The sequence below is a fragment of the Lissotriton vulgaris genome, chromosome 4_1 (genome assembly GCF_964263255.1).
Source record: "Lissotriton vulgaris chromosome 4_1, aLisVul1.2, whole genome shotgun sequence".
Lineage (NCBI taxonomy): Eukaryota > Metazoa > Chordata > Amphibia > Caudata > Salamandridae > Lissotriton > Lissotriton vulgaris.
In genome coordinates this window covers 667,074,656-667,098,748 of record NC_141691.1, presented here as the reverse complement: position 1 = coordinate 667,098,748, position 24,093 = coordinate 667,074,656, and the positions used below count along the sequence as shown (strand labels likewise).

Sequence of the window (24,093 nt, the reverse complement as noted above, 5' to 3'; positions counted from 1 at the left end):
ACTCCTGTTGTGTTGTAGGGGAATTTCCTTTATATTCGTAAGCACTGAATAGTCTCGCCCACATGTGGGGACCCAGGAGCACTTCTTCGATATATATCTTATTAGGTGTAGACTTTCTCCTTTCTTCAGGAAGGCTTGCAAAGACACTTAAGAAAGAGACATATTATGCAGGCTATTTACACAGGCTACAATGGCCGAATTCTTCCTCATGAAGTCAAAAAAGGGCCTGACCTAAGTATTTGTGTATCATTTCCAGATCTTTTAGCAAACACCATAAATCTCCCTCATAAACCCTTTATTATAATAGAGATGAAGAAGAGCAGGGCAGTGTGGCTGTCGTTGTAAGGTTACAAATAGAGACTTTGCGTTTTACAACCCTTGAGACCATCATTATTCCATCATTGTCAGCAGGTGGCAGTTGCTTCAGTTCGTTTTTTAGGGCAATGTATGATAATAATTAGATTCCATGGATTCCTCTGTCCATTCCACCAGGGAGGAGAGAGTGTTGCTTATGACTGTGATGGAAATTTCCCTATGAGAGAACAGGAGTTACAGGTAGGAAACTATTCCTTCTCTCATAGGGGATTTCCATTTATAGTCATAAGCCCTGAATTGAGTGGCAATCCAATCCCCACATGCAGTGTTATAGAAGACAGAGGATCAACTAAGGTAGGCTTTAAGCAAATAGATTTCTGAGGGAAGCCTGCCCTACTTGAGTGTCTGGTCTCACACCAGACTCTAGGCAATAATGTTTAGTGAATGTGTGAACCTATCTCCACGTGGCTGCTTTGCAAATATCTGCAAAAAGGATATTTCTCATTACAGCAGCAGTAGCCGCTTTACCTCTAGTGGAGTGTGCTTTAGGTTTAGCTGACAGTCTTTTGTTAGCTTTTTGAGAAGCACAACCAGAAACATGAAACTATCCATCTGGAAATAGATTGTTTGAAATTTGCAAAACCTGTATGGACTGGACCATAGTTGATAAATAATTGGTTTGATCTGTGGATGTTCCATCTTTTATTGTGATAGAATATTAAAACTCTCCTCACATCGAGGGAATGAAGAGTTCTTTATGCTGGAGTAGAGGGATTCTGAAAGAATGTAGGTAATGAGATAGTCTGGTTGACATGGAAATCTGAAATCACCTTGAGGAGGGATTTCAGGTGAGTTCTCGTGAGCATTTTATTGGAATGGAACACTGTGCACGGTTTGTGAGAAGAAAGTGCTTGGATCTCGTTAACCCTGTGAGCTGATGTTGCAGGGAGGCTTTGTGATTTGGCTGAAAGGGATCCTTCATAAGGCATGAAATCTCTATGTTAAGTTCCCATGGAGGTGAAGGGCGTCTAATGGGAGGGAAAACCTACTTCAACCTTCCTATAAAAATCCTTTATCGCGAGGATTTTGAAAAAAGAGGTTTGTGAAGGTCATTTTCTGTTGGCAGTAAGCGCTGCCAGGAGAACCTTTATAGAGAGAATCACAAGCCAGAATTAGCCAAGTGTACAAGGTATGGAAGAATGGCATCTTCTTGACTCATCGTAGGGTCCACATTCTTAGAGGAACACCAAATGCAAAATCGCTTCCATTTGAAGGCACATGCAGAACAGGTGTAAGGCTGATTAGCCTCCTTGAGGATCTCCAACCAGTCTTGTGGCAGGTTCAAATGTCTGTAAAGCATTGGCTTTGGAGCCATGCAGCCAAATTTAAGGAGGAGAGATTGGGGTGAACCATCTGGCCTCCTAATTTTGTTAGTAGGTCAGGCCTGCATGGCAGCTTGAGATGTGGACGCTCTGACCGGTGAAGCAGGTTCGTGAACCACCACTGATGTGGTCACTCTAGAGCTCTGAGGATCATTTTGGCTCTTGAGTGGGACAGCTTGATTATGACTGCCTGGATCAGGGGAATCTGTGGAAAGGTATAAAGAAATTTGTCGGACAAGTCGATCCATAGGGCATTATCTAGTGTCCCTGGATGGTAGTACCTGGAGGCAAAGCCGCTGCATTTTCTGTTTTCTGCAGTGGGGAACAAGTCGATGCTAAGGGTGCCCCACATTTGGAAGATATTTTGTACAACACGTAATGCAGGACCCATTTGTATCTTTCATTGAGAACGTCGGCCTGAACATTTTGGACACCTGTGAGGTGAGTTGCCATGATTTTCAGTTTCCCGGCTAAGAGCCACCTCCAAATCACCTGGGCCTCTATTGACAAGGCTTTGGTGCTCGTCCCGCCCGCTTGTTGAGGTAGTGCATGGTGGTTGTATTGTCCATCTGAACAAGCAGGGTCGTGGTCGTGAATGATGGGTGAAAGGCCTTGAGCTCTAGATGAACTGTGCGGAGCTCTAGAAAATTGATATGGTAAGTCATCTCTCTCTCCGACCATGTGTCTTGAATATGGAGGTGATCCATGTGGGCTCCCCATCCTAGTGCAGATGCATTAGTCACAATGGTCTGAGAAGGGACCTGTTGGTTAAAAGGCATGCTTGCAGGAGATTGGTTGAAGGTTGCCCCAAATTCAGGGACTGTTTTGCATATATGGACAGTTGGATCTTGCCTTCCCAGTTGCCCGTCAGTTGGTCCCACTGGTCCTCTTGTCATTCTTGGAGAGGCCTCATGTGGAGGTGAACATTTGGGGTGAGGAAGATGCATGAGGCCATCGAACCAAGAAGAGATGGTACTGCCCTCACTATTGGATGAGATACCTTAATAAGAATATTATATTTCTGAAGGATTAACAAGCATCGCTCATCCGAAGGACACACTTTTGCCTGTCTGATGTAGGCTCCCAAGTAATGCAAATTCTGAACCGGAGTTGGGGTGGACTTGTTGAGGTTGACATGGAGCCTCAAACATTGAAGATCACAGTTTCAATTGAAGTGAAGTTGCGCTTTCTGAGACGTTGATGCCTTTATGAGCCAGTCGTCTAGGTATGGATATACGAAGATTTGGTGCTTTCTCAGATGAGCTGCCACCACTGCCATATACTATGAACATTTTCAAGGTGCTTACTTTAGTCCAAATGGAAGCACTAGGTACTGATAATGGTCCTGTACTCAATGAACCTTAAAAGTTTTCGATGCATTCTGATGATTGGAATGTGAAAGCATTCATCATGAAGGTTGATGGAGCACAGCCAATTTCCTTGGTGTAATTGGGGATCAATTTGATGTAATATCAGTATCCGGAACTTCTCTTGCTGAATCCACTTGTTGGCTATTTTGAGATCGAGTACGGGTGTGAATTAATTTTTGTCCTTCTTTTTCACCTGAAAGTTCCTAGAGTAAATGCCTGTCTACAGTTCTCTGTCAGTAACGGCTTCCACTGCCTTCTTCCGTAAGAGCATGTTGACTTTCGACCGTAGCAATGTAAGATGGAAATTGAACGGGTTTGGAGGAATGGACAGTGGCAGGGTGGTGAACCTGAGACAATATCTATTTTGCCCAATATTCAGAACTAAGTCGTCTTTTGTGATGTGTTCCCATCCTGCCAGATAATAAGAAATGCTTCCCCCTAACGGAGTGGGTAAAGGAAAAGGGTGAAGAGAGGACTCATGGTTTGGATCATTTTGTCTCTTTACACTCTTGGGCAGAGCGTCCTCTCATCTATTTTCACTGTTGCTGGTACAACTTTTTGTGTTGCTGTTGAGGTCTACCTGTGTACCACTGAGGGATTTGAACCCTCTGAGAATAAAACCGACGTTGGTAGGGTCAGAATGATCATCTCTGTTGTTTTGGTTTCTCTAGACCCACTGCGTTGAGGATCTCCATTTTGCTTTTTCAATAGTGCCACTTCGTCATCAGCATGACTTCCAAAGAGTGTGGCAAGTTCTGTATATGTTGTTTTGACTCCGGCTTGAGGGATGTGAACTCGCACAAGCATGCCTACTAAAGGTTTCTCTGTGACTGTATGTTTGTACGACTAGTAGGGAAGTGTCAATGTCAACTAGGGTCACCTCGACGACGAACGAAGTTGCTTCCTTAGCGTCAAGCCAGATTTGACGGTGAACAAGTCAGAGCTGCACCTTGCATCGACATCGATCCTCTCGACTTTGACCGGGACCGATGTTGTTTTTGGCCAGCACACCTCTTTTCAGTCCTCCCACATCCTCTAAACATTGAAGAAAGAGCACTAGTGGAAGATTGACCTTCCCCATTGCTCTGAGGTCCCACCTTTAGGCTGTGTTTGTTGGCATCATCTCTCTTCGTTCCTATAAAGGCGAACCATCTGCCTTTCACGTAAGGTGTGTTGCAAAACATTCCTGCAATTATGACATGCGCCACAAACATGAGATGATAGTAGACAGGTGATACAGACCTCGTGAGGGTCTGTTTTGGCCTTCTTCATACCACATTGTGGCCATTTGTCAAATAATGAAGTAATTTTATTTGACAAAACCCCTCACTTTTCTGTCAGAAAACAACCAAAAAGGGCAGGGAGAGATGAAACGCGTCAAATAAAGGTATGTCACCAATTTCTGTAGAGACTTTTGAGGGGAAAAAAGCCTTAGAAAGGCCGAGCTTAATGCTCCAGGGTCCAGTTAGCAGATGCCAGAAAACAGAACTGAAACAACTGCCACCTGCAGTGCATGATGGGGCACTGGTTGTCTCTGGGTTCTTAAAGGCACAGTCTCCATTTTTAACCTTATCCTAAAAGCCTATAATGCTACACTACCCGGCTCTCCTTCATCTCTATCAGGAAAAAAGGGTTTGTGAGGGAGATTTATGGTGTTTGCTAAAACATCTTGAAATGACACACAAATACTTTGGTCTGGCCCTTTTTTGACTTCATGGTGAAGAACTGAGCCATTGTAGCTTATGTATAAGGCTGCATAATCTGTCTCTTTCTTATGGTGTATTTGCAGGCCTCCAACACTTAAGAAGATATATATTGAAGAAGTGCTCATGGGCTTGACTATTCCAGGGGCGTAGCTAGAGCTTGTGGCGCCCGGGGCTACCCCTCAGATTGCCGCCCCCTGAGGGGGGGTGAGGGGGTGCTGGGGAAAAAGGACGGTGAGCACTTCAAAGATGTCCGAGTCTCCGAGGAGAGACACGTACTATTGCTGCTAACAGTTACCTCGATCATGAAAGTTACATTTAGTTATTTATAAAGTTTTATATAGCGCAAACTTGAACCCGAAGGATATCAGAGCGCTTTACAATTAGAGGCAAAGGTTACAAATCAGAACATTAGTCTAACATGGGGAATCTAATGGGCATTGAGATGTTTACTCCTCTCAAAATCGCAATGGTTGTTTGTTAGAAATGGAGGTCTCTAGTTGGCAATGGCTGGCCACTGTCCAAGTGGGGACCCTTCTTCCTATGTCAGAGTAAGGGGGCTTCACCCTTTAGATAACCCCTGCTCAACCCTGTGGTAACGTAGCACGAGCAGCTAGGCTTATCTCAGAGGCAGTGTGTAAAGCATTTATGATCATACACAGTAACACAGTGAAGAACACTGCAAAGGGACACCACACAAGTAGTTATAAAAAATACGTATCTTTATGCATAGATTTAACACAAGACCAATAACGATAAAAAGCCACAATGCTGTAAACTAGGGCTACTCTTGAGATGATGGAAAAATAGTTCAAAGTGTGCAAAAATGCACATACATGACACGGTCAAAGGCTAGACAGTTGAATACACCGCATGATCTATCTGGGGACTCAGAAAAACCACATGGGACATCCATCAGACAGCTGTGTGAACAATTACCCCTCAGCACAAAGCAAACATGCACATACATGACACTGTTCAGGGATCCATCATCTACAGCTGACCATTAAATGACCATACATCATAGTCCCCCCATTAAAGCAGTGGGGACCTGCACAAACGTGATGTGCTCTGGAGACCCAAAACCAACTTAATAGTGTCTAAGCCTGTTTCTTTACCTTTCAAAAACAGCAAATTAATTATTAACACAGGGACTGACTCACTGTGTGCCCTTAGAACTAAACACAGCACAAAGGGATCAGTCAGCTCCACCTTGCCAACACAGACTGGATAAACAGCCCACTCTGGTGGCCCAAAGGCAACAACCAGGGGTCGCGCCCTGTCAATACTTCTAAGCAGCAGCAACCATACAGCTGGTTATCTCTTCACAGGTACTTAAGAGGCATGCTTTTGACTTTGTTAGGCCCCTTTATGTAAGTGCATGTACTGAAAGTATCTCAGATGTGTTGGTCTGTCCCAGTATTTACACACAATTTAATTAGTACTATTTTACTTTCTTTTATAACGCTACACATCCCAATGCAGAGTGTCAAAGCGATTTTAATAACACATACAGGTTGAAAATAAATCATGCAAGCGTGTAAATCAGTGAACAAGATGTGTTGTTGCATGAGTCAGTGAGGGTTAAAAGTAGTAGCAGTCACATATCCTACATAGCTCACTGTGCTATTATTAAAAGGCTTACTATTTATAAACGGCAAGTAACAAAAGGATCTGGCTGTGTTAAAAACAGTAACCTTACCTAGCTACATTAAAACAAAATATGTCACTTTCATATTACATGATGTGCTTTGCAGGCACATTAACCTTCTATACTACTTCAAGTCAGATTTGAGACTACACAAAACAGAAATTTCTCCAAGAAATACTTTAACCTCCAGGGTTATCTCACCAATTGTTATTCCCTGATAGTTACTGGGCACCTCTGAAGCAGATGCCTAATGCCTTAACCCTATAAAAATATTAGGAAATGCAGACTTTGTAACCAATTAAGCATAAAAGATCTCCTAAGTAACATGCTTCTCCTTGTGCGCCGGACCCAGGGGCCTCGCACCATTCTTTCTTTGAATATGTGTAAAACCAGTATAATATAATGTATAACTTTTTTTAGGACTTCACTTTACACCTTTGTGATAGTGCAATTTGTTTTTATTCATTTATTTGCACGATCGCATGTTAAGAGCAAAACACCACCGGGTTTTGCGCTGACACTTCCCAGCATTCTTTTTGATCTTATTGCACTAGCAACCAATAATGCCTGAGAATGAGTGATGGTATAACCAACCTAGTTGCACTTGCTATGCTATTAATTTCTCTTTTTTAGGCTAGCGCAGGTCATGAATGAGCAGATCAATGATATCATCTTATTAACAGCTTCTGTGCCTGCCTGACCTCTGATACGGTAGTCACACAGTCTGTGTCTGTTTAGTGCCCTTCCATTTCTGGTGTTTTACATAAGTTTTAAGATGATCATAGAGTTTCTCGTTGTTCAAATGGGGATAATTTCTGATATTTAAATGTTTTCCTTGTCTTCATTGCTTGATTTTGCTCGCAATAATGTGTCACTCATAGTCCTCGTAATGTCACTCATAATTGCTCTAAAATTATGACAGTGTCACACATAGCAATCTGAAACCTTGGCAGCTATGCTTGCAAGACAGTGTCACTCATAGTAGTTGAAATGTCACTCATAATTACACTGAAATTATGAAGATGTCACAGTCACACATAGCGATTTGAAACTCAGTTATAAAATCAAACCCCACCACCCTGGTATGTCTGCCCCCATCTCAACACCCGTGAAAACAAGAAGTCAGTAATGTAATCCATATTGCCTTCTGGTTTCAGGTAGAAAATAAACCACACGTTAGAAAAGAGTTGGCACGAGCTACAAAAAACAGGCTCTGGCCAACGATGTATCCAGCACTTTATTCATCCTTATGCCCCCACTACTACACGTCGATCTAAGAATTCTTCACCTGGCGTCGCCTTGAGCGTGGAGCAGTTCAGACAAATGGGGACGCTCCTTCGAATATCTGGCCCTAGAACTCTGGAACCGTCACTGCCTACACTTGTCCGAAGCTGTTTTCAGGAAAGAATTACAAACCTGGATGTTCTAAAAAGCTGCCCCAGTTAATGTATATCTTTCAGTACAGTCCCTAGTACTAGGACTCCCAGGTTATGGCAGCTATGTGTTTTGCAAATGCCAAAGTTCAAACGTCATGTAAATGTAGATTCTCGGGGGAAGAAGTCTTGTCATTGTTGATTTCAAGCATGGTGATTTCACAGTTGAGTGTTTGGCGATGCCTCACAAAGATCTTATTCATGTTTGCCAAGTACACTGCTGTGTTGGCAGAGCTCATCTTGGGGATGCAAGCTGCCCTGACCTTATCTAAGCACCGTATTATCCTCAAGCTCGTCCATCGACGGTCTTGCTTGCTTCTAAATGTGCTTGAACTCAGAAAGAAGATATTATGCATTGCCATTGTCATCACGGCTGTGATTTTCGATCCTGGCTGATATGGTGGTCGATTTGAGCACAACTTGTCACAAAAGTATTTCTGGAATAAACTAATTACTTCAAAGGCATTCTCTGGACTAGACTCGACTCCCCGCGCCCCCAAAAGTATTTCTGGAATAAATTAATTACTTCAAAAGGCATTCTCTGGACTCGACTCCCCGCGCCCCGCTGCGACCGACTCTCCCTCTCTCACCTCTATTACTTTGGTGTGTGTCATCGTGTCGCTCAGAGTGCCGCCCGCCCGCAGCCACACAGTGACAGCACAGGGTGACACGTGACAGAGAGACAGTACAGTCAGTGAGTACTGTAAAGCGCTGAACTGTAGGGCAGGGCTGAGGGCAGCAGGGCCCCGGCCAGGACAGGCAGGAAGAATGGTGGTGGTCTCTCTCCACAGTCCACGCACTCCTCGACACAACGGGTCACGGGAGGGGCTGGGGCAGTGAGCGCGCAGCCGCAGCGTGTAACGCGTCACAGGTCACACTGGCGCGGCGGTGAGAGGGCTGGCCCAAAATGTTACAGGGCCGTCATTGGTTGCGGCAGTGCGCACCGCGCACGCTTCCTGATTGACGGCCCTGGCCTGTGAGCGAGGCTGGGAGGTGGGGGCCCTGTTGATGCGTCGTGCTAAATAATCGGAATTGAAACCAACCGAGCTGACAGTTGTACATTTAAATGCATCATTGTGTGTGCTACTGTGCTTAAATCGAATGGGAGATGGCCTGATCGAGCTGATTTACTGTCACTGTCCGTCCTGTCCGACGGGTGTCACCGCACGGCCGGCCCTCGGGTCAAAAGTAAAACTGATTATTTTGTGTAAAGCAGGCGCTGCCCTGCGCCACCGGCCACGGACCACCGCGCCGCCCTAGTCACAGCTCACAGGCCTCCGCGGCCGCAACGGGCCTCGGCCGGGCCTCCTCCAGTACCGGCCCGCCCGTGCGGCCGCTGCGGCCACCTCTGCCGCCTCAAAAGTGGTGCCGCCTGGGGCGGACCGCCCCCCCCCCCCCCCCGCCCCCCCCTAGCTACGCGGCTGGACTATTCACTGCCTATGACTATAAATGGAAATACCCTACGAGAAATCTTGGGAATTATTTTTGACTCTAAATTATCTTTTCTTCCACATATAAACAAGCTGGTTTCCACATGTATTATAATATTACGAATAATCCTTAAGATTCTCCATTTGCTTCCTGCTGCAACGATGGTTTGAACTGAGATTTTTTCATAGCTCGATTATGAAAACTCTTTACTTTTGATTTTCATCAGTTTAGGAGTAGTAAAGTTAGGAGTCCAAACTTTACTACTCCTAAACTGAGAAAAATCCTAACTTTAGGCCTTTCAGTATTCACAGAAGGCATTTAGGAGTCCTACAGTTAGGAGTCCTAACTTCTGTGAACAACGAAATAAGTAAGTGCCTTGTGTGAATACCAAAATGAGTAAGTGCCTTCTGTGAATACCAAAATGGTAGTAAGCTTAGGATTTTGTCTTAAGTTAGTTCCGTGAATCGGCCCCTTTAACCCTGGAAATGCCACCCCAGTCAATTCAATAAGGCCTTGCTGGCATGGTCTGAGGGGTTCATAGTTGCTGGCAGGTGAACCTACACAATTTACCACTGAGTCTCATACCTCCTTCCCTAATATTTTTCCCGCTCTGTGTCATACCTCAGGTAACATATCCCCGGTACAGTATTTATTTCCCACTAGCGTGGGTGAGGAAGGAGGGAAGAAGCTGCCTTGGTACCCTGAGTGAGGGATTGAGTGTGATGCTCCCTTCTCTCTTTGCTACCCACCCATTGCCGAGCTGATGATGCCTTGCAGGTGTGTGCATACTTGCCAACATTCACTGGCATAGAGGTTCTAAGATGTACAAGTTTTAAAATCACTAATTATAATAATGTTCACATCACTGGGAATCAAATCACACAAACTCTGACTCCAATATGACATCAATTCAAATCAAGTTACATGCCATAGGTCAGAGATCAAAGGATGACAGGTGGCTTCTGACTTAGATAGCATCATGAAACATAAATGTTATGACATAAATGAGTGGCATTTTCCACTAGGTAAACCTCAGAAAATAGACGGGTACCTTGATATCAGTCAGCAACTTCCGGGACACTTTCTCCGCCCTCTTCTCCATGCTCTGTCTACCCCCTTCCCTTTCTGAGCTCTCTCTGTCCTCATGTGTCAACCTGGGCTCCCTCATTTCTTCCCCCTCTTTGCACCCCATGTTTACCCCTTCTGTTGTACTGTTCCCTCTTGTCTCCAGCTGGGGTGCTCTTTGATTACTCCGATCAAGGTTGGCCAAAGTTAAACCTATCGCAGCTGTAAATTATATTTATTTTCTCTTTCTTGTCCTTTCCATTGAATGGTCCTTTTTGTGTACTAAAACGATGCAAGGCTTAGCTTCCGGTGAACATTTACACCCGTCTGAGTCCTGCTGTCGCAGGGGCACTTCTTGAAGTTAAATGTCTACTCGCAGTTTCCTTTCTAGTAGTCTGTTTCATTGCGCCAGTGTAAAGGGGCCATCAGTTTGCCGATGGGCCTGAGTAATATCAAAGCTATTCTGCTCTGCTTGGGGAATATATGTGTTATATTATTTACTGCATTTTGTAAGCGGTTATTGCTTCTTTTAGAAAAAAGCACATTAAAAAATCACTTAAACTGAAAAGGAAAAGAAACAGCTGCCGCGAAGAAGTAGAAATGTGCTGGAAGCCAATAAACATTTTTGCGGTCTAGATTTCACAATAGTGTAGGCCAGACATAAAAGCACCGAGGCCTGTAATCTTGGAGAAGCCGCAGCAAAAACAATCTCAGTTCATCAGCATTCCATTTCTCCTGCAAAACTCTCGCTCTGAAAGCAATTATAGGGACTTGATGGCTAAGTATACCGTTCTCATACCTGTTTCCACAAATACTCAACTCATTTTGGCTTATTGAACGCATTCTGATACATTAGAATAGAAGCAGACGAGCACAACCTTTTATTTTCTTTCCAGAATTACCTGGGTAGATTCCAGCGAATCACTACTCAGCCGAGGTACACAGAAAATACTGGCGTGTAAAGTCAAATATCTTATTTACAGAATAAGAAATAATTAAATTGCACCTTGTTAAGTAGGCTTTATCTTTACGAAAATGTCACCAGTATGGTGTCATATCCACACTCACAAATCCAGAGATAGGGCTAAATATGTAGACATATTTAGGTGGATCCATTGGTGAAAACAATTGCTTATTTACACGTGTACATACTCCTACATTCAGAGGTAAATGTTGGGAATTCACAAATATACCCATTAGTGCACCTGAAAATTTGTGCTGATTGCAGCTTTTCAGAAATGCTACTGGGAATGTAATGAGGCATTTGCCATTTCCTAATATGGCACTGCACACAGCATACAACTCCTCTTTGGGGAAAGGCAATCTAGTCTGCAAATGCCCTTTTTTAACTTTTCTTTTTTTCCAATGGGCAAATATTTTACTACATAGAGAAATCCCTTTCCCTAAACCACTGCAAAGTTGTGTGTGTTTCTTTTCAGTATCTTATTCTGAAAGGGGAGGCGGGATCACTCCAGTCCTTTGTTTTCGTTTTCTTGATGGGAAAGGGGTGGGAGAGCCATTTGCGAATGTCAGCAACCTTACAAAATTGTGGGCATCACAAATTCTCAAGGTAAACCATGCCGCGATCTTGCCACACCCCAAACCTTGAGTGTGCTTTATCAATAAGCAATTGCATGTTGTGTGCCACATAATTACACAGTAGTATAACCATTTATCCCTGCCGCATATCCTTTTGAGGACTCCTGAATCCTGACAAGTGTAGCTGGAACCATATTCAGCTGTAAACATACATGTTTATGGCTGTAGATGAATTAACGACTGAAGTCTAAAGTTTTGTGGTATTCACCAAAGATTTGCAGGTATTTTTCCGACACTCAAAAATCCAACACCTTTGCTTCCATGAAGCGCCTATAGAGCTCTTTCGTCTGTCCTCGCTGTGGGATCACACATGTTTGTGCTGTGTTCTTTTTAAAAGGAGCAGACATGCTTTTCATTTAACTGCTAAACCCGTTTTTCTGTGTAACTTTGAGGATTTAAAAGTGGAGAAATTCTGTTTGGTTTACATTTATTTTGGCATGGAAATGTTGAAGGCTATGTTGCTTAGATATATTTCTACTGCCAAAACATGTTCATGCATGTGCTGTGATTGTAACTTGCTTGAACAAATATGGCAATGATGTTAATTTAATGGTTTTTTGAGCAAACTCTTTCTGATCTAAGCATTCCAATGTTCTGAAATGTCTTCACTGTGCTCTGTTGTGATTGGCTAGACTGCCTCATATGATTATCTCAAAAACAAGGCTGTATGTTTTTTATTCACAATGTTAAGGGCATCAAAGTTAAAGGGCAACATCCATGGGTAACTCACCTATCTGAACATGTTAGGGAATAGAAGAGCATTGGGCCAGAACCATGACCACTCCAATTACAAACCACACATGTTCCTGCAAGATATTAATGTGGTATTATCTTGAAGACCAAATAGAAAATATTCTACATCTGCCCCCGAAAAAGTGCTGGTAGTGATCAATTTCTTAATATATATATATATATATATATATATATATATATATATATATACACATTTTTTTTACATAGCAATATAATTATCACTGCTTTATACGTACAATATATACAAGGTTACTGCATCAGTTACATATCCATGATAGAGAGTGCAGGAAAGAGAGTATTAGACCTCTCACCCTTAGGGGGGGTCTTTCCTCAAACCTTTTGCCTTTTTTCCCTCAATTTTTGTTGGAATTCGTTTCTGTTGGCCTTAGGACTCTGTGCACTTTACCACTGCTAACCAGTACTAAGATGATGGTGCCCACTCCCCTAAACATGTTTTTTTGTCTTGCACATAATTGGCATATTTAATTTATTTACATGCCCCTTTGCAGAGTAGTATGCCATATATTCAGGACTTGCAAAGTAAATGCTACTAGTGGGCCTTCAGGGCTTACTTTGCCACTCACTTAAGAAGCCCCTTAAAACATGTCCCAGGCCTCATTCCATTACCTTGGCCAAACACTTCTCATTTGTTTGCAGTCCCGTAGATCCATTCCGTCTCCTTCAAGCCTCCTTCTTCTTATAATCATTCAACAAAGCTACTTCCTTATACAGTTTTTACCATCTAATTGACACCACTTTCATCAGGCATCACAACCCTGCCACTCTCAGAAAGCTCTTTAAATATTACATTCAGTAACTTCTGAAGCTGTACCCTGCTTTGAGATACTTCTCTTTTGCCAAAGGCAGCTGGTAGAAATCACTCATTTTTGGCTAATTGCATTGTGCCCATTCCTGTGCATTCCCCCCCTGCTACACCTGGGTGAACAACACAGAGCAAATACCATGGGAAAAAACATGGATGAACGCCTCTTCTGCCCCAGACATCACCATTGCCATCCCGGAAGGCTACAAGATCATCCGTAAGGACCGCACCGACCAAACAGGAGGATGCATCCCTATCGTCCATAAGAACTCCATCCGCATCTCAACCAGCTCAGACGTCAACCTTACCAGCGCCGAACACCTTCACTTCCAGATCCACACCGATCCCAAGACCACACTCAGAGGCACCCTCCTCTACCGACCACCAGGATCCCGTGCACAATTCACTGAAGACATCACTGATTTTATCACCCCACACGCCCTCCCCTCCGAGGAATACATTCTACTGGGAGACCTCAACTTTCACCTGGAAAAGAGCAATGACAGCAACGCCACCACCCTTCTGGATAATCTCGCCAACCTCGGACTCAAACAACTTGTCACTACCCCCACCCACATCGCAGGTCACATACTCGACCCTATCTTCACCTCCAGCAAACATGTCTCCTTCAGTCACACCACAACTCTACATTGGACGGACCACAGCTGCGTTCACTTTAGCTACAATAAGACCACAACTCACAACCATCCTCAACCTACTCTGCGAAGAAACTGGAACAAAATCACCATCAACCAGATCTCCTCATCGCTTCTTCAAAACCCCCCTGTCCACTCCTCAAACCCCGACCAAGCAGCCATTAACCTCACCCAATGGCTATCCAACAGCGCTGACATCCTAGCACCGTTGAAAAAACGCCAAATCAAGCTAGGCAGCAAGAACGCCTCCTGGTTCAACGAAGATCTTAAGAAATCTAAGAAACTCTGTCGCTCCCTCGAAAAGGCCTGGAAAAAAGACCCAAACACCTGCACCAGGGACGCCTTCAAAAACGCCACCCGCACACACCACCAACTAATCCGGTTTGCCAAGAAAGCCGCACTCAAAGACCGACTAGATAACAACGCCCACAACAGCAAGGAATTATTCAACATCGTCAAAGAGTTTACCAACCCCTCAGCCAACGACATCACCCCCTCTCAAGCCCTCTGCAACTCCCTAGCTTCATTTTTCCACAACAAAATCGCAGACATCCACAACAGCTTCGACAACCGACCCGGAGACCAACACACCCAACCCTCTGCAGGACCTTCACCCCCCTTGAACATCCTTAATGACTGGAACCCAATCTCCACTGAGGACACCATCCGCCTGATGAACTCCATCCACTCAGGATCCCCCACAGACCCATGCCCTCACCACATCTTCAACAAAGCAGACTCCATCATAGCACCACACCTCCGAGACGTCATCAACTGCTCCTTCAACTCCCCCACCTTCCCGGAAAGCTGGAAACATGCCGAACTCAGCGCCCTTCTGAAAAAACCCACAGCTGACCCCACCGAACTCAAAAACTACCGCCCCATCTCGCTCCTTCCATTCCCGGCCAAAGTCATCGAGAAAGCTGTCAACAACCAGATCGCCGCATTCCTCGAAACCAACAAATCCCTCGACTCCTCACAGTCCGGCTTCTGAGCCAAACACAGCACTGAGACCGCCCTCATCGCAGCCACAGACGACATTCGAACTCTACTGGACAATGGAGACACAGTCGCCCTCATCCTCCTTGACCTCTCCGCAGCCTTCGACACAGTCTGTCATAGCACCCTATTACAGCGCCTCAGAAACATCGGAATCCAAGGAAAAGCACTGGATTGGATCACCTCGTTCCTCACCGGAAGAACCCAAAGAGTCCGCCTCCCACCATTCAAGTCTGAAGCCACTGAAGTCATCTGCGGCGTGCCACAAGGATCTTCACTCAGCCCCACCCTCTTCAACGTATACATGAGCCCCCTCGCGGTCATCGCACGCCAACACAACCTCAACATCATCTCATACGCTGATGACACTCAACTGATCCTATCACTCACCAAAGACCTGAACACGGCCAAAACCAACCTACATGAAGGAATGAAAGAAGTAGCCGAGTGGATGAAGCACAGCCGACTAAAACTGAACTCAGACAAAACAGAAGTCCTTATCCTAGGTACCTCCCCCTCCGCCTGGGATGACTCTTGGTGGCCAGAGGCCCTTGGAAAAGCACCCATCCCGACGGACCACGCACGGAACCTGGGCGTCATCCTGGACTCTTCACTCTCCATGTACAGACAAGTCAACGCCGTTTCATCATCCTGCTTCAATATTCTTCGCATGCTCAAAAAAACATTTCGCTGGATCCCCACCGAAACTAGAAAAACTGTCACCCACGCTCTGGTCACGAGCCGCCAGGACTACGGAAACACCCTATACGCCGGTACCACCGCAAAACTCCAGAAAAAACTCCAACGCATTCAGAACGCTTCAGCCAGACTCATACTAGACATCCCGCGTAAAGACCACATCTCTGGTCACCTGAAAAACCTCCACTGGCTCCCCGTCAATAAAAGGATTACTTTCCGCCTCCTAACCCACGCTCACAAAGCACTCTACGAACTTGGACCCGATTGCCTTAACACACGACTCTCCTTCTACACCCCCTCCCGCCAGCTACGATCCTCCAACCAAGCCCTTGCTACTGTACCTCCCATCAACAAAACCACCATGGGAGGTAGATCCTTCTCCTACCTGGCAGCTAAAACCTGGAACTCACTTCCCACTCACATTCGCCTCACTCAGAACCACCTAGCATTCAGAAAGCAACTTAAAACTTGGATATTCGACAAGTAATTCCCCCACCCTTCTTCAAGCGCCTTGAGACCCTCTGGGTATGTAGTGCGCTATATAAATCATTTGACTTGACTTGACTTGACTTTGATAATTGCAGTGGGGTTGGTCATTGAAGCTACATTCATACATAAGCTACACCTTGGGTCTCAGCAGCTTAGTAATGTGGCTTGCTGTTCAGCCCCTCCAGGGCACTTATTATTGCTGATTGTATAATGCCTATTCCATTGGTCTGCACTATGCTGTTCCTGGGAGAATTCCTTGGGCAATTTATGTGGCTAATGGCACATGGCTTATTCCTCTGATACTTCTGGATGAACTCTTTGGCCCATATAATTGGCTGAAGGTATAATGTCCATTCCCAAGGGTTGCTCCACGACAGATTCTTCAGAGCATATGCTATGAATGGTTACATAATGCTCAAACCTATGGGTTGCTGTTCTACAGCTCCTGTGTTCACTCCTCATAGCTTATAAAACGGCTGGTTGTTTTACCTGTTCCTATAGGATTGCTCTTTTGTGCTCCAAGGAGTACTCTTTAAAGGACATTCAATTGCTGTTTGCAAAAGGGCAGCACCTGCTGCACCCACTAGGCCTTTTTAGACCATACACCTCTGTTTAGATACTTCACATTCCTCTGGGTTTTCTCCTATCACTCTCCTTAGAAGACCCACAAAGCATATGTAATGTAATGTAATGATGTCTTGTAAAGCGCCTGAATCACCCCACATGGGGTATCTCCGCGCTGTAGACCGCTGGGGAACCCGTCCTGGCTTTCCCTGTGAGATGGTCCCTACAGGGCATCTCCAAGGTGAAACCAGGCATCCTCGGCGTATGTGGGGGGCCGTTGTGGAGATGAGGAAAGCTAATGCCCAGAGTTGCTGAGTGTGATCCCTGGTTAGAGTAGGCACCGAGGCGGGAATTATCGAGTCCGCTGACCTTGGCCCACGACCCTGCCGCATCAGGAATTGAACCCTGGTCCCGGGCTGTCCTCTGCTTCCGGGTCTGCCGCCTCTAACCAGTGAGCCACACCACTCCATTAGCTCATGCTGTATAATACCCATTGCAATGGGTTTCTTCTCAATCACTCTGGGCTGAACTCCTCTGTACATATGCTGTGCAGTTTTTACTGCCCACCCCTGTAGGCTTGATCCTTCTCAACCTAGGTTGGACCCTAACGCCATAAACCATGACTGAGTATACACATCCCATTCTTATGGTTTGTTTCTCTGTGCCCCCTGAGTACACTTCTCAGACCACATATATTGGCCAATTGGCTGATGACTATGTCTTGCTCCTTTTTCATGCATGGGTGCACTTCTTCGAGCATATACAATGGCTGGTTCATTTATGTTACTTTTGACTCTGGATGTGACCTTTTCCTGTATTTTAGCATCAGTGTTGCCTCTGCCTGCATTTACCTGAACACAATCTTGGCCCCAGCCTTTTATTATATTATTCCTGCTCTCAAATGAATTAGTGATTACTACAAGGACTGAGGCCTCTCTCTGACTTCACATCAGCTGAAATTTTATGTCCGACTGCTGGCCTAATGTTCTTGGTTCCTGCTTCATACTAAAGCACTAACACTCAAGCTCAGAGCTTGGTTCTCCTGTGTGTGATTACTCATTGTGTTACTTTTGCTGTGTATTGGGCCGTTAATACTCTAAGGACCCGTTTGGTTCAGGTATTTCATTGTATTTACACGTACTTGCTGCTGAATACTGTTAGATGATTTGCTTACAGTGATCACTGATTTGTAGCTGACCACTGGACGTCTTTGCAGCTGTCTGCGACCCTCACACTAGCCAGGAATAGACTGCCTCAGCCTTTAGGTCTTTAAATATTAAACTTCTAGTTCTCCTGTGCATGCTTGGCATGCAATCCCATATTCACCTTTCCAATGGGCAAAAGACTGTCAGACACTGAAAGGGTGCATATAAGAGTCAGCAAGACTTAGACAGAGAAGTAAATATTTGGGACATGAAATCAATTCGCTATTTAAAACCTTTAGCCATTTCAATTTTTGGGATCTATAATTGTTTGACTCTTTGGAACCTCTGATCAGTTCACTCTTTGAAACATGTAATCAGTTCAATCTTTGTGACATCTGATCACTTAATTTTATCGGGGGAAACATCTTTCTCTTGATATTCTGGGTCAGATCCAATTATAATTCACTGAAAGTTCTCACTGGTCTTATATATGTGGTTCTTGTCTTCAAAAGGTATTGCTATGATCTAGAGCCATAATAAACATTTTGAGCGAAGGCTTAAAAATCCCATGTTCTTTGAAAAGTATGCCTTAGCATTACCCTCAAATGTCAGAAGTTTGAATATACAAATACATCCCATTGTAGGACTTCAGAAGAGAGTGGATTGTATTTTAAAATCCCAGTGTTCACACATATTGTAGCAATATAGTTTTTTTCCCTTGTAAACATATGTACATTGATTAAAGATTGTGCCATTTCTAAGCACTGCAAATAACACTCTGTTGGACCTGGCCCTTACTGTAGGGTCACCCCAGATTTTTGCCTTCCTTTACTGAACCCAGTTTTGTTGGCTTTTAAGACTCCATGTACTTTTCCCTTGTAAATCAGTGGTAAATCACATTTAATTTACTTGTAAGCCCCTAGTATATGGTACTACATGAACCCAAGGCCTTTAAATGTAATGTTACTAGTAGCACTCAGTATATCACCCACTATTGTAACATTTTAAAAGATGTTTCAGGCCTGCCACAGCCACATATAGGGCAGTTTTGAACTGTCATTTCAATCTGGTAAAAATAAATATTTTGCCTGGAATAAACCCTCCTTTTTAATAATCTTAAGACACCCCTAAAATAGGCTCTGCAGGGTCATATGGCAGTTTGCAGGATATTTAAAAAGTAAGGCGTGTGTTTAAGTTTTACATGTCCTGACAGTGAAGAACGTCTGTAGTCATTTCCCAATGTTGAATGCTCTATATCTCCCATAGACTAGCACTGGTTTACTTTATTACATTTTTTAAGTGATAACTGCAGATTTAAAGCAGACAGAGCTATGCTATTACCACTGAAATGAATGGTAATTTAAAATCCTCTTTAATGGTGAAGTTGGATTTCAAGAAACAATTTTGAAAATGCCACTTTTAGAAAGTTAAAGGCACACAAATGATGGAGGGGATTGCAGAACAAATCAAAACATTCAAGCACACTCAAGAGATCTGAGTGAAGTCCATTGTTCTTTTGCTCACCATGACCCCCCACTTTAGACCCAGCCATATGCATATCAGTCTTGACTCTGTTCCTCATGAAAACAGTCCAGCCTGAACTGCCAAGCCACTCAAGTAAATTTTCTACCTGAGCTGTAACTTTCTCAACGCGAACAGAAGGTTTCTCAACACGAGCATTTGCAATCATCACAACTGCCTGTGTTGAGAATTATGACCGCCTGCATTGAGAAATCTGTCTGGGAAATGGATATTCCTTGCTCACACTCGCCAACTTGATGTTGGCGAGCACGAACAAGGAAAAAACTTTGCTACGCAATGCGTAACAGAGTTTTTCAGAACTGCGTGTGCTCTGCGGAGTGTGGAAAACTGCAAACTCCGTGAATGTCGCAGGAGTTTACTTCTCAGGCCCAGTGGCATAGCTAGGGGGGGGGGTGTTGGGGGCAGATCGTCCCAGGCAGCACGAGTTTTGGGGGGCAGCGGCCCTACTCCCCTTGCTCTTACCTGGTTCCATCGCGGTCGCAAGAATAGGCATTAACACCCTTCCCCGACTCCCTCCCTTCAATCAGGCCGCCGCGGGCGGCAAATGCAGTGGCCGCCATGGGAGGCCTAGGCTTAGCTACGCCTCTGCTCAGGCCTATTTAGGATTTGAAATTAAAGAAAAATAATTTGAATATAAGTAAATGTTAGTTATTAAATTAAATTAAATTATTAAGATTGCATGTTTTTTAAGACCAAAAATTATATATTTCCACGAGAAACGCAAGGATTCTTAATAAGAATTTGCCAAGACTATTTCAGCCCCTATATGTAATGCCAAATAATTTATAGTATTAATGAACTAATGATAACTATGAATAATTTCCATGAGAATGCTTTTTTTGTTGAGCCACGCATTTACAAGACAGTAATAGCATGTATGGTGTTTTGTACAGGGCCAACCAGTCCTGTTCCTGCCTGGCTTTCTTTCTTTACTCTCTATTTCTCTCATTTTCTCTTTCCTAATGCCGTGCTATGTTGTCGCCCCAGTGAGCTAGAGAGTCTTAGGCCTAGTGGCGGTCCAGAGTTTTGAAAACTGGCCACTAATTGCTTAGTCCTCAGGAAAATGGGGGAAGGATTAAGTGACCAATCTGCAGGGACGGTTTTAGCGTTGGTGGCGCCCAGTGCATCAGTCTTTTTTGGCCCCACATGACTTCTTTCTCCATGAATTCCCTCACTATCACTTTCCAACAGTGCCCATCATCTGTCCATAGTACCTCTCTGACATACATAAAAAAAATGTAAGTGGTTCTCATAGTCCACTTGTGCTCAATTTTTGATCTGCCTGGCAGACGTTCTCGGAGCAGGCACATTAACCCTCCTGCGCTACTTTATGATGAGTCAAAATTGCCACTAACAAAGTTCTGTTCTCTCTCCAGTAGTAACATTAATCACCAGAGTTATCATGACATTTGAATTGTTGCTTGAAAATTGCGGAAGCACAAAGAAATTCCGATGCTTTTAAACCAATAGATATGTTTAAACACAGCGCCCACAACCAAAGTCAGCGCCAGGTGCGGCTGCACTATTCCCACCACCCTAAAGCTGGCCCTGCCAATCCGACACTGTTTCTGTCACCTTAACATCCGATAAACTTGTTTGTGTATCATACTATATTGTTTCATAACATTTGAGAATGCGCACAGTTGAAGGCACATATGTATGGACATCATTTCAGGAATGAAATTTCCCATATTTTATACTTTACCCGAAGTCTCTTCTTCCTCTGATTCATCCTCGACCCCTTCCTCTTCCTCATCTGTTTCAGCTTTTTCTTTCTCGTCTTCTCCGTCCCCTCGGTCCTCATCTTCATCATTCTCTTCACTCGATTTCTCCTCCAATTTGGCTTCGTCTTCCTTTTCAAGGTTAGCATTTAGGTTCATCATGGTTATGTCGGCCAAGCTGCCATCTTGATTCACAAGTCTGTTAGTAGAGAGTGGCTATATCAGTTCTCCAAACAACAGATCATAGACCTTGGGGAAAGGAATAGCAATGCGTTTGCCCCCCCAACCAATAACTCAACCCAACTACAATTCCCACATCAGCATGGTCAACCGTTAAAGACCATCGCCCAATACTGAAAAAACTCATGGGTTAAGATTCATTAGCCAACATTTCCAGCTCAAGCTTATAGTAAACAAGTTTAGTCAGAATGGCATTGACACTTAAACTTGACATTTTCCCATTAGAGGAGAAGATGGTCAGAGTTTAAGACGAAGAAGCATGAAATGACAGCGTGTCGGAAGGAGAGCATTTCATGACTTCGCAGGACTTACTCATTTTGCTGAATGGGTATTTTTTTCTTGATGCTGTTCAAAGTCATTGAAACAGAAAGAAGTAAAAAAAGGGGAGAGTGAGAAGAGAGACGAGTCACAAAAGAGTGTTACACACCAAAACTCATCATGCTACACAACAGCCTTCAATGAATGCCAGCAATAGCATCTGTGGCACGAGTTGTGGGCACAGATGCTTAGAGCATGTCATTGCAGTATTAACAAGTAACAGTGGCAAAAAGCAAAGCTACAGAGTCAGAGTAAGGGAAAAGTATAGAACACTGACAGAAAGAAGATGGCACAGCTAAGATGCAAACAGTCATGCGGTGTCGATTTCTTATGTAATGCGTAAGGACCATGTAATAATTCATAACTATTTATATGGGGGACGTAGAAACAGGGTTAACTGTGGCACAACATGTTTCATTTGTAAAAATAGCTTCCCTTGCACACTCGTAATGCCTAACATAAAAGGTTATAATCATATTTCATATCGTACAAATAGTTACATTAGAGTTCTGTGATATGATGGCTTACATCACATGACTCGGTGCACGTTTTCATTGTTCTTTTGCCTAACAATAAGCTTAATTCATACGACCTCACTGCTCAAAAGTTACAAGACGGAATAAATGCAACAGTAGAAATTTCTAGAACATTATCCTAAATAAAATATATTTTCTAGAGTACTTCCTTTTATTTTTACATGCATTGCAAAATTAGATTTAGATCAATTTGTACTTTCAAACTACTATCTTTGTTGTCAGACTGCTTCTTTACTCTGCTTCTGTGGATGATTTATTTTTCATTAGAATACATTCTGTACATTTTTCGTAATCCCTTCTGGACAGGGATGGATAGTAGGTATGCCTGATCTTGTCTCACAAAATCAGCACAATTATTTTGCTCAATTAAATTGTACGCTAAATTCAGTCAGTTACACCTTTTGTGTTTGAAAATCACATGGCAACTTCAAAATCGCCTATTTTGACAATTTAAACCTCTTTGGTGTCATCCAAAAGGATCAGCTAATTTGTCATGACGGTGAAAATACAGTGAGAGGGGCAACGATAAAATACTATCAATGTGTCAAAATCACGCAGCCTTGTCGGCAAGTGGGCTCGTGAATGGCTAAAACTGAAATGTAGCTTAAAAAGCCATTTTCCTAGAAAAGCCCCAGGTACTACGGAAATCCTGGGCTTCTTCTTCTTATGCTATATCTTTACCTTAAATTAACATATGAATCTGAAAGAGTGTGATCGTGCCCAATGCCCAATGCCGAGCAAAGTTTGGACTAAAGTGACAACATCAAAACCCTCTATCAAAGCTGCATTTAGTTAAAGGCACTTCTGGCATTTGGTTGTCGTCCTCTTTACTAGTGACATGCATCATTTGATGATTTGATGATAAGTGTCAATGGTTTCTATTTGGTAAACTAAAGGACATCTTTATCTCTTAGATGTAGGTCAAATACTGTCCACTTGAGCCAACTTAATCCTATGTTGTAATCTTCTTCCTGTGAGTCTGAGGCTTTGTAAATAACTAAAACGTTTGGAGCACCTACATATGATGGCTGTAATCGTATTCACAGCTTTAGTAAGTGATGTGTTTAAAATACGCTGTGATTTGCTTCCTCAGTTGCAAATGGCCATAAACCATACCAAGAACCAAGACATGTATGACACAGTTGTCAACAGTGTGGCTGCTGTCAAGAATGGTAGGTTTTATCGCTGAACATTTTGCTGCGTCTTATTTACTTTCAGACACACTGGTGTCGCCTGAACTTAAAATTGTGTCTCGTAATGTAGAAAAACATTAAGGATAGCAGCATTGATCATCACAAACATTACAGTCACTCGATTTGAATCTATGTTTTGGATACTTCATGCTAGATTTGACAATTATATATCTTCTTTACAGAAATCCTCAAGGGCGATGCCTTTTTGTTATCGTTTGAGGGAGGGCAGGCGCAAAAATTGATTATACCATTACCAAGAAACAGTTTAATTTAGAGTAAAATATATTTTTAATTGTTAAGCACCGTGCTTTATGTTGGAGAATTTTTTTTAATTGCTTGTTTCTTAAACAGATCTTGCAACATAGAATTGAAGACACACAATAGAGGAATAGAAAGCCATAGGCTGCAACCAAGAACTCTATTACTGTGCTTGAGAAATGTCAATTGGGCGGTTACTGTTCAACAC

General features: G+C 43.5%; 1 protein-coding gene across 1 annotated transcript in view; it reads right to left on the bottom strand.

The window, feature by feature from the left end:
* The window catches only part of PIEZO2 (piezo type mechanosensitive ion channel component 2), a 1,150,823-nt gene that overhangs the window by 349,651 nt on the left and 777,079 nt on the right, over positions 1–24,093 (bottom strand). Inside the window, exon 18 of the mRNA XM_086964934.1 lies at positions 21,325–21,539. Within this exon, the coding sequence (XP_086821060.1) occupies positions 21,325–21,539 (215 nt within the window). The remainder of the gene's footprint in view (positions 1–21,324; positions 21,540–24,093) is intronic.